General features: G+C 40.1%; 1 protein-coding gene across 11 annotated transcripts in view; it reads right to left on the bottom strand.

Annotated features, from left to right (window-relative positions):
• The window catches only part of dgki (diacylglycerol kinase, iota), a 39,304-nt gene extending 26,942 nt beyond the window's left edge, over nt 1–12,362 (bottom strand). For all 11 annotated transcript variants that reach the window (XM_043236268.1, XM_043236269.1, XM_043236274.1 and 8 more), the window contains exon 1: nt 11,603–12,362. In XM_043236268.1, the coding sequence (XP_043092203.1) occupies nt 11,603–11,814 (212 nt within the window). In that variant the 5' untranslated portion in view covers nt 11,815–12,362. The remainder of the gene's footprint in view (nt 1–11,602) is intronic.
• Nucleotides 12,363–12,446: the final 84 nt, after the last annotated feature.

The following is a 12,446-nucleotide window of genomic DNA, read 5'->3' as shown; positions in this document are numbered from 1 at the left end:
CTCTAAGTGAATAAAGACATCCTGCAAAGTCATTGTCTTTCAAAAGAAAGAGTCTACTCTAAAGCACTGAAACAAGTAATTTTTAAAAGAAATCCCAAGTCGTTTCATGTCGACGTCAACAAGAAACATTAGCATACTGCCCACCAACTTGTTGGTGTTTTCGCTTTGGTCTGAATCATAATGCAAATTCATTTTTTGGTACTAAGTGCTGCTTTTGGAGCAGTTTATCAGGCAATGTATGTATATTATAAGAAAATGAAAGTGATTTTTGACCAGTCAATCTATTGTTGGGGACTACCAAAACCAAAATACAAATCCATAAAAGGGGCACTTTAAATACATTAGCTAGCAAATGCCATATTCATATATAGTGTTTCAATAAAAGCATTGAAAGTCAACATGCATCGTGAGCTTAGAAATGTGCAACAGAACTCCCATCCTGCTGGTATAGCGGTCAGACAGGAAGCCTGGGCTTTTCCCGCTCTAACTCCCCAAACAACAGAGCTCAGATATTTATATCCATCACCACCCAGCCCCACGCTGTGACACACACTTTCCCTCCACAGTCCACTAATGACTGTCATCCCTCACATGTCGTTCTGTCTGTCCTCTCTCTGCTCTGCCTTTCCCTCATGTGTGTGTCCTTTCCTCATGGCGATGTGACAATCTGTTCCTCAATCGTTCTCTAGCTCCCTCTTTTCTTCCTCTACTAAATATATAGGGCACGTTATCAAAGAACAGTCTCCGTTTATCTTTCTCAAGATGATCTCAGGTCTACAGCCTCTCATTTTCATCCTTAACTCTTACTTCATCTCAGTCTCTTCTTTCTCTCTCCTTCCCTTTCTTTCCATACCCTTCTCCCGTTCCTTCTCCGTCAGGGTCAAACTTCGGCAGACCAGCTGCTGTGGGCCACATACACCTCGTCCTTCACTACAGGAGCAAAGACACTCTCCCCCTCTATCCCTCTGTCCTACATTCATCCCCCTCTCACTCCCGCTCGTCTCTTCTCTTCTCGTCTCATTATCTTACGCAATTTTGCTTCTCAAGTATTTTTAAGAAGGTTTGGATATTTCTACAGGAAAACAAGACAAAAATACTGATTAAGAGAGTGATTTTTTTGCAGAGCAGCGGGTGCAGGGACCGTGGGCGGTCTGGCTTTGGCGAGCGCCGTTCACGCGGATCCAAGTGCTCCTGGGTAATCGCCTCTCGCTCTATTCATTTCAGCCTCTCCTGCGTTCTGACACTTTCTCCTGTTAAAGATCCTCATGCGTAGCGACACCAGCTTCCTGCCACACATTTTACATTCCTTCAGCTCGCTGAAAGACTCAAGAAGGCAAAAGAAAAAGGTGATTTCTCATTTCTCAAAGACTGAAGCAATTAAGTCAATAAATTGACTGAAGATATAAAAGTGAACTCGATTTTTGTACATTTTCTGAACAAAATATTCACTGTTCCTGTTTTTTTTGTACTGTTCTCTAAAGTCCCCTAATATTATGTCCTTTTTTAACCCAGATGGACACTGCTGTGATTTAAGTTAAAGCCATATTATTACTTATATCAAATGATCTGTTAAAGCAATAGTGATCAAATAATACAAACAGATGCTCTCAATGAGGGCTTTGCGTGTTGAAATGTTCCTTGTTAGTAAACAAAAATCGTGGTAAAATGATACACATACTGGAATGTTTTGGATCTTCATCGAAAAAAAGGTCATGTTAGAATCAGAATGAAGGCAATGCAAAGACACAGCTTGGTAACGCACAGAGCAATCTTTATCATTTGGTTTCTATGTAGACCTGTGAGTCCACCTCTCTCACCGCTAAACAGGCAGAGCTGTAAAAGCAAGCATTGATCATCTTCTGTGTAGTACAATAACCTTGATGCAATACAATAACCAAAAAGACAAAGGAATTTTGGTTACACAGTTCGTGACCCCTTCAAGAGGTGCTTATTGCCTAGAGGTGCCTGAATGTTCTGGTAGCAAGTTGCACGGAGCAAGTGTTTTTAATTTCCTTGCTATAGTGTTCTGAGTGGTGTTTATTTTGTTGATAAGGGGTTGCTAGGGTGTTCTGGATGTTTTTTTCACATTGCTATGCAGTTGCTAGCGTGTTTGGAGAGGGCTTTATTGCAGGGCTAGGCGGTCGTTACAGTGTCAAGTTATATTTATTGAGTTGCTTTGTTGTTCTGAGTGGTTTTATCTTGTTGCTTTGCAGTTGCTAGGGTGTTCTGGGTGGTTGTTTACTGGGTCAGTTATAACAGCTCACCCACAAGTCTGTTCTCTAGATACTGACTCGGTTCCCTCCTATGCTAACTCTGTGGGACTTTTTATTGGTGCGATCAGTTATAAAACTTACAGAACATTCAATAAACGGCACAACTTGAGGTATTATCCATCTCTGCTGCATAAACAGTGTACCAAATGTCTAATTATTAGGGTTAGTAGTTTGTTCAAATCACATGTGAGCAATAGCATTAGCGATGCTTATATTTTCTGACGCAAATAGTTTCTGCTGATAAATGGATTCATTATCTTTTAAAGCATAACATGTTACATCAAAGTAAATCCTTCTGGGAAAACCGTACGGGCGACAGGACTTTATTAACGCTGTAAATAACAGTGATTTCTCCTCTGCTGTTGACATTACAGTACAAGGCACAATGATACAGCATTATGCGCACCGTTCGCTCTTGCATGTAAAATTTGTTGTTTCAATTGCTTTGCGGAGCAACAGAAACAGCTGTGACACATTTCCCGGTGTTTTGAGGGAGAGGTCCAGACCCCCTGCAGTTTTTGTGTCCTTCCCTTGACTGTCTGTGACCTGACAAACACACACACACACACACACACACACTCAGTCTGCCTTTTGGTCAACAACAATGACAGGAAACCAAGTCAGGTCGGCCCCTAAGAGTTTAGTTACAACAACACCACCAGCTAAAAAACTAATTCCAATATTTTGACCATATTTAATATACACCTTTGCATTTCTATCGCTCAAATATTACTTCTATTAGTACTTCTAGATATTGTAGCAAGGCCGGGTCATAGGTTAAATTCCCATATGCATATGAATGCGATGCAAACCGCTCTGAATAAAAGAACAACGAAATGCATAAACGCAAATAAAAAACTCGCACGTAACACTTTCATGAACATTTTTGAGTGAATATCCAAACAAATAAATCAATTAATTAATTTACATTAAAACTTTTATCTGATTTTGAATCAAACACACACTATTATATTCTTACTAATATAATATTTATGAATATAAAAAAAAGAGATAACACATAAATGTTATGCCATATAACATTTCCATAAACATTTTTGAGCGACCATTGAAACAAATAATTAAAATAATTCATTTACAGTGAAACTAGAAAACTAGTGCTGTCAAAAGATTAAAAGCATTCAAATGTAAAGTTTTTGTTAACATTTTTGTGCATACTGTGTATATTTATTATGTGTACATGAACACATGCATGTATATATTTATAGAAAATTTGCTATTTTTATATATTAAATATTTTTAGATATAATATAAGATATAAGGAATATAAATATATACATGTAAATATTTTTAAAATATAGGTCACACTTTATATTAGGTGGCCTTAACTACTATGTAATTACAGCAAAAAAAATAAGTACAATGTACTTATTGTATTTATATTGTACTGGAAAAAACCTTTGCTGCTATTAATTATGGATACAGGTAAGGTCAGGTTTAAGCTGGGTTAAGTTAAGATAGTGTAAAAATGGATTACAGATGTAATTACATGTAGGTATTTTTAAAAATATAAGTAAAAACATGTATGTACACAATAAGTGCATGGTACCAAATTATTAGTTAAGGCCATACAATATAAAGTGGGACCAAAATATATATTTGTATGTGTGTGCATTTATATATACATATTAAAAACACACAGTATACACACATATATTATGCTAACGAAAATATTTATTTCTGATGCGGTTATTCGTTTAACAGCACTAATGCAAACCTATTTTTACTAATAAAGTTTCTAAGACACTACCCCTAAAAAGCGCATATATATTCATCATTGTAAATATAACATATCACCTCGTCGTAATACAAAATGCACATATATTTTGCTGCTGAAAGAGGTGTTTGAATGCAATCTTCTCTCACGTTATAGATATATGTTAGCGTGACAGCTTTGGGGCTCCGCGAGTGGGAGCGTGTGGGAACGGACTATATAATTACATATAACTGTGACGGTGATGCTTTTGTGTGAGTGTGTGTGTGAGATTAAGAGCATCGTTGGGAGAGTATGTGGGAGGGATGGATCCCACTCCTGCCTGTACATAAACCTCCCCTCGTTCTTTCTTCTCTCTGTTCTCCTCCTCTGGCTGCTGACACCTCCATAATTAACCTCGGCGTTTGGCGCAGGGTGCGGGGGAGGCATCGGAAGCACGCATCTCTCCCCTATCTGACCCATCCATCTGCTGAAAATAGCCCCGCCATCAAAAGCAAAGCTCAGGGCTGAGATGGACTCTGGCAGACCGCACACCTACACCGGTGCGTAGAAACCACTCGGTCCCAAAAGCACACTTCATAACCTCTCCAAAAGAACAGGTGTAGTTGCTTTCGTTTTCAGATGACAGTCCCTAAAGGTATCTTGAGCTCCAGATAACTTCTGACTACAATCCGACAACCACTCTGATGTATGTTGCAGATTGTTCCGGACAAGAGGCCACTTAGTAAGGAAGTAAACATAGATTAACAGAAAAAACTGTCAACCACAGCTTGCTTTGTTTATGGCTCAAAGACGGGTATAGCCACGAAAACGATAAAACACTTTAGGAAATCCCTTTTGGTTGCATCCTAAAAATGCAACGTACACACATTAAAACACCGTCCGTGTCAAAAAACACAATGGTGACCTGAAAGAAATTTCTAATTTAAACTTTAAATTGAATCTGAAGATGCAAGATCATCCTGCAAAATGTCTGACAGATAAAGCTCAGAATGGTATAAAGCACTCATGCTAAACCTACGACAACAAGAAAAAAAATTGACAGCAAAAACTCGACCGGCGGTTTGTGGACATTTAGTCAACCTTCAAACTTCCTGATTCACTATGGTTGGATGGCTAGCTTAAACTCAAGATTGAGCAGAAAAAAGTATGTCAAATGTATGTCAAAAACACATTCATGACCTAAAAAGAGAAAAAAAAACTGTGAGGGATGAGCTAAAACTAAAAAACAAGAAAATAATCTAGAAAAACTCAATCAACTAGTCATTTACGTGCGATTAATCTCTACTCTGTGACCGCACTGATGTATGACAGCGCAAGAAAATTAACCCTTGACATCCTAAACCCCACGCACTGTGAATAAACATCTGCCATTCGTGTCAAACAAGGCCATTCATGACCTGCAACTGAGTTTTCTTTAACGCGATATGCACTTGTTATCCGGGACCTGTGCCGCTCAAATGCTCCACTCAATCCCTGCGCGTCCCAAAAAAGCAGAGTGACGCTGGCAGATGGCTCTGCTGGTAATGATCAGGTAAATGTTCTGTTGTGTGTTGAAAAGAGTGGTCTGAATGTAACACTAATGTGTGTCAGGACCCTGAATCCTCCATTAGTGTGGTAAAAGCAGGCCGGATCTCCTACGTTCCGCCTCTCGCGACGCTTCGGGGACGTTAAGGGCCCCCAGGTTTTTCTTTTCCACCTGAGGTCCTGGCTGCCTAATTGAATTAATCATTTGCTAAATGAGGCCCGGGCTGCTGTAACCCGGTGCTCTCAGTATATAAAGGGCAGAACCCATCCACACACACACAACCTCCCAGACCACAGCTGGAGAGAGATAGAGGCGAGCTATAATTAGTGAGCGCATTACACAGAGAAAGAGACCAGGAGAGACACAGAACCAGAGAATTGTGCTGAAAAGATAATGTGTGCACAGAGCGAATGCAAATGAGCCGCATGTGTTTACAACCTCATCCAGCCGGAGAAATACAAGATCAACTTCAGATCTCTTCTGCATCTTTTCATTTATTGCTTCCATTAGTGGCAGAACTGCATTAACCGCATTTAAAAGTGAGACCAATAAAATGAAAGAAAAAGAAAACTGAATACATTAATAAACTGGATTCGCCTGGATTTAATTTTTAAAAGGTAAAACAGGTCATTGGGAGAATTTAAAATATTAAATAAATGTGCAGCTCTGAGAGGAAAAAGTCAGGTGCAGGTATAAGGTGTATAGATGCAATTTTTAGAAATAAAGTCACAGCTGGAAAAATAATGTTGTAATTAAGAGACACAAAGTTATAACAAAAGTCACAGCTGCAAGAAATAAATCTATTTATACATTTAGCTTTTCCCACTTAGGTGGAAACAGTCACAATCATACACAACCAAAGTTTTGAAATGTTTTAAAAGTCCTATTTTTAAAAGATCCTTCTGATATAATTTACAATATAAGAACATGCTGAATTTAAACATTTCGGATCATTTTCAACGTTGAAAAGAGTTGTGCTGCTTCATATTTTTTTTATAATTTAAAAAGCATTTGAAATCTTTTTAACATCACAAATGTATTCAGTGTGACTTTAATGTGCCCTCGCTGAATAAAAGTATTCATTTCTTACTAAAGATGTAATATTACTCATATTGTGATATAAAATATTGCCATACCACCTACTATATATATATAAATAAAAGACCAAATCAGATTAGCAAGCACCCAGTGGACATTTCCATGCACCTGACTAAGAGCGGCAAACCCCTGAGGATAAAATCCTCTAATATGCCATTAACATGAATGAATAAAAATGGTTCAGCAGGTAGGATTACACACCAACATTACTGCCCCGGCAATCAGTTAAATTACTCAGCGTCAGGATTCAAATCATGAATAAAACTGTCACATCATCGGCTAAAAAAGCTGCCCAGTAATCCCAGCACAGCCTGTATGTATATATGCAGTACAGAGACATCATGTCCTCTCCAGTCAATTTAACCCATTCACCATGTTTACATTCATTACACTGAGGTCTGGAGTTTCCCCTAAAATCAACACAAATGTGCAAAATAGTTTGAAGATGTCTGGTCTTAGATAAAATCTAAATATTGATTTCTCTGCTATTTTTGTGCAATGAAACAAACAATGATGAACAAAAACACCCAAAACACTGAAAGAAATTACAGACCTGTGTCCACTTGCAATTTCTGTCCTACATCTATGTTTGGGAGCACATTTACAACATGAATTTAAAATCTCTTAGGATAATGCACACAATTAATTAAATTTACGGCAATAGAACTTTACTTTAAATGCGGTAACATTTTTTGCATCTTTATGCAATAGCATTGTTGGCTTCTAATGCAAGAACATTTTTGGATCAGTATGAATTAACAATTTTTGCATTGATATGCAATAACATTTTTGGCATCTAAACGCAATAACATTCTAAATACAATACTTTTTTGCATCTAAAAAAATGTTTGCATCTAAATACCAAATAACATTATGTGATATATATTCATACACATTCCTATTTTTAATGTTCGGATTGAAAAATATTAACATTGTAACTAATAACATCTTGAGAAGAACATTTCCAAGTTTGTCACATTAGTTAAATAAGTTATAGTGCACTAAAACGTCTAAAACACACAATTTAATTAACACAATGGGTAAGTGATGCAACAAACCAAAGCCTGTCCATACGGCAAAATCACGCCTACGACAGTTAAAAAAATCACATTTCGTCCTCTCGTTTGATGCTCCACCGAAACACATTGTCGGCAGCTGCCGTAGCAGGTTTTATAAAAGACCAGCGAGCCTGTTTGAGCCATCAGTGTCAGAGAGAATTAGAGCGGGCGAACAGCACACACGGTGAGACAGTGTTAACTCCCTGCTGAAGTGGAGGAGGATGGATGAAGAGACGGAGGGGAGATGAAGTCTCTCACACCTCCGGTGTGGTGGCTGTCTGCAGGTGCTCCTCTGCCAGAACTACAGGTGCAGGACTGAGTCACGCAGATCAACGACAGCAGACAGCAGAGACGGACCACTTGTAGCAAACCGCATCGAACAAACTAAGACTTGTAAACATGCACTACATTCAACTATGGGCACAAAATGTCATTCAAGCCATCATTCGGCTCTTAAATCACTGGAAATGTAATTCGGGCCTACTACAAAACAAGCCTGGGACTAAATTTCTGCTTCGAACCCTGACGAGGGCACAGCTCGGATCAGCCGAGGAAAAGCCTCTTACGCTCATATACCTAATAAGGAAAAGCTTCAAAAGTCCAATCCTTTAATGCACCTCCTCAAACTACAAAACAAACCCCCTCCACCACGAAAAAAAGCTAAAAGACTGGCTTTATCTGCGTTAAGCCGCCCGCTTTACGCACAGCCATCTTCAGGAGAGATTATGACCATTTATGTAAAATCCTCATTCGCGGGTCTACTGAGTGCTCCTGGGTTTTGCATTTTGCAGGAAATGAGACAAGAAGACCAGCCCTGTTTTACACACATACGCATACCTCTGCGTGATTAAACACGTCAGCTGGACCCTGGCCAATGAGGCGCAACTTACAAAAGGGCAATCTCGGGCCCAAAAAAGGCAAACTTAGTCACGGAACGACTACACAAACACCTCGTTCTTGACTTCAGCCCACGTACAGTAGTTTCTCTTGCACATCAACGTTTACAGTAGACGTGGTGGCCATTTTGCATCCTGAATCAATGCCAGCTAGGAATGAGGGATATAAAAAAATAACAGAGCGTGCTAAACTGTGAAGGGTACGTCCTAATTGGGTGCAGCGTCTACGGTCTTCAGCCAAACGCACGAAGCAAAGCGCCAAATGGGAGGAGGACTGGCACAACTTGACAGATGACTAAATGCACCAGGGCCCTTATTAAAGTTTCACAGATAAAACACAACACTTGTAAGCGATCAAATATTAAACCCTTTCCCATCCATTCTGCAGCACCACTGGCGGAACAACGCATCACTTCCTATTAATGTGCTTCTTCGTTTGAATGTTCAAATACATGCACAAATGGACCCTGTAGTCTAATTATCCACGATTGCAAGTTATTACTATGAGAATTTTTTTTAATGCTTCATCAAAATGTGATTTGTTGCATCCACAGCCACGCCCCCTATATCCATCTGCCATATAAACCATTCAAGTCCAATTAAAAACACACTATTTTCCTTAATGAATATACTTTTACACTACATTTCAGATGTAAATGAATATTCAAAACGCCTGATTTTGATTGGTCAGTCCATTTAGCACTGCAAACGGAGTTAATGGCATTCCACCATTTGCAGAAACTCGGCAAACATGACAAGTTTTTTTTGCAGGCCAACTCTCTTATACCGAGCAGACCGTAATAAATATGCATGTTTAACTTTTCAGCAGCCTGGCGGAGTGAAAATGTGTCAAGCATGTATAAATCTACAATCGAGGCTGTGATCGGGACACTTAAAAATGCATGAGTTCTTTTTTATGTTTCACTGTCTGCTGCTGCACTCCTAGAGTGTCCTGAGAGAGAGAGAGAGAGAGAGAGAGAGAGAGAGAGAGAGAGAGAGAGAGAGAGAGAAAAAGAGAGAGAGAGTGGACACAAGAGCCTCTTTATAAGCCGAACATGATTCACTAGATATCAAAAAAACGATACAAGTGCTATATTTCAGAAGAATATGAAGAAGAACACGGTGGCTCTGTTCCAAAACCTAGTGTGCTGCCTACCTAGGCAGCATTTTAAGACATCAGATACGTTTCAGACAAGAAGCCTGTACCAAAAGGTAGCAGCATGATGTTATAAGATCACTTTATGGCACAGAACTATGTTTGATCGATGATGCGAGGTGAAATGTGGCGGATGTGAATGATGAAAATATGCTACAAATGTCTTAAATATGAATAATTCAATTCCAAACACAGAAAAATAATAATATATACACTATACATTAATTATCATATAAATTATGTGTTAAAGAATGTGTTATTATTATGTGTTATTTTATATATTACACATTTATGTATTTAATATATATATATATATATATATATATATATATATATATATATATATATATATATATATATATATATATTTAATATAGAAATGTATATACTTTATGTGTGTGTGCGTGTTTCTGTGTATAAACACACCTGAACCCGTCCCTTTCAAAATGCATGATTTATCAGTTTGTTTCTTATCTGGGACCTTAAAATGACCTCAGATGCACAAGGATTTAGGATATTGCCAATCTTGTAGGGACATTTTGTCCAAATAATGTACCATGAGGACCACACACACACACACACCTCTACACTATTTTACCCAATATTTTGTAACATATGAGTATCAAAGAAAATTCTGCGCATTTCATTTGAGGAATGCTAGTCACACAGAGCGCTCCGAATCAATCACTTCTATGGTGTCATTACAGTTAAGATGCTGCCTATATAGAGAGCAAACCCCTAGGGCTAGGCAGCTCACTAGATTTTGGAACAGTGCCTGTTTTTGTGTTTGGCAAACACAAGGCTTCCATTTTTAGATGCTTTGCTTAAAAAAGACCAACTTTTATCTAAGACGCTTTACATCTTAAGTCATGCTGGCTGGTGTTTGTTTGTTTCGCCGGACTTATTGACTTCTTATCTGAATAGGAGATGGACATAGATCGCTCCTTTGAAACAGAGGACACCTTTGATCATTTCTTCAGAGAATGGCCTTATTCGCGAGCGGAGGACCGATCTGACCTTAAGACTCCGACGTGGCAGTGACCCTCCTCCGCAGACAGGTGGAAAACGGAGGAGGGGAGGTCGAATTAGGGGTCTCTGAGAACAGATGAACGGGCAAGTTTTCTCAAGTGAGCGCATGAAAGCGGCGTGGTCGGTATGGCTCAATCCTTGCATTGATCTGGAATGAACAACGGGATCAATGCATCCAAAAAAGCAAGCTTTCGACGTGTCTAAGCCCGTTTTAAGGCTGATGAAACGTGAGGGTCGCCATTGCGCAAGAAACTCATCGGCAGCTTGAGATTATATGGGTTCACCAGAGATTACCGTGAAATTGAAACAGTCTGTAGTGCAGAAATGACCTTTAATGTGTCAAAGTGTGCCGTATATGACCCTGACGTGTGGGAATCTCTCTCTCCACCGCAGAAGAAGTCGAGTTCATGCATGCATCGCTCTGTTCGTTTAATATTAATTGGTCAAATGTCAATTAAACAATTCAATACAAACGCCTGCTGGCTTGAGGGTTTCATGTGCAAGAGGAAAACACAGTTGAATCCTGCTTGCAAATCAATAGCAGGCCAAAGGACAGCATAAAGATATGTTTTTCACATAATGCAGCACGTTTACCAACCCCACTGCTGTTCTCGTGATACTAAACCAGATCTCCCTTCACAGGACATCCTGGCACGATGTGCATTATAATATTCTGTTATTTAGGTGTGTGTGTGTGTGTGTGTGTGTCTTCGCACGACAAACGTGCTTCGCATTGTTCAGTAACGCACACGCAAACAAACCATCCGACACGTTCGGCCGCTCCATATGGCGGAGAAATAAACGCAGCGTGCGACGCGAACGCATTTTGTACCTGTACGAGATCTGTTTCCTGAACGCCAGACCTTTGAGTTTCTCCTCCAGCGAGTCCTCCATGTCGGCGAAGCTGCTCAGGCTGTCGCTGCCGCCCATCGCCGCGTCTCTCCCGCAGCCGCGTGTCTGCTCGTCCGCTGGTTCTCCACCGGCGGCTCCTCTGCCGCTGCGCTCCGCCTGAGACGCGCGAATGTCGGCCAGGGGGTCCATCATGCTCCGGTCGGCACTGAGTGGACCCCCTTCTCTCCTCCGGCGCTTAAAAGTCCTTCCAAAAGCGTCCTCCGATGTCCCTCATGGGATGAATAATATCTATCTATCTATCTGTCTGTATATCTATCTATCTACCCGATTGATTGATTCACGATTCTCTCACGTTACGCGCGCGCACGACCGACAACAGCTGCATCCCTCCGCGAGGACATTCTGGGATTTGCCTCCTCATCCTCCTCCAGCATCAGGAATGAAAGTAGGGCAGAGGGGTCTCTGACTGGATACGCTAAATGCGTGGTGATCTCTGACGTGTCCGCCGTGAGCGCGACAGAAGCGTCTCCGCCGAGAGCGCGCGGGCGAGACGCGGCGCGGCGCAGAAGAAGCGTGTTTACGCGAGCGTTTAAACCGGACCTTATTGTGAATACAAACCCTTTGTTCGGCCAGGAACCTCTGGAGGCACAGCGGAAAAATAAATAAATACACAAAACGTTTTTAAAATAATAAACATTCTTTAGAACAGATTTACGGCGCTGGTATATTCTCCTGAAAATGACCGTATTATGAGACTGTAGTGGGTTATTAATATGAACGTATTGGCCACGCCCCCTAGTATGACCACATTAAATCATGTTTTA

Source organism: Puntigrus tetrazona, chromosome 4 (genome assembly GCF_018831695.1).
Source record: "Puntigrus tetrazona isolate hp1 chromosome 4, ASM1883169v1, whole genome shotgun sequence".
Taxonomy (NCBI): Eukaryota; Metazoa; Chordata; class Actinopteri; order Cypriniformes; family Cyprinidae; genus Puntigrus; species Puntigrus tetrazona.
This window is presented reverse-complemented; position numbering and strand designations above follow the sequence as displayed.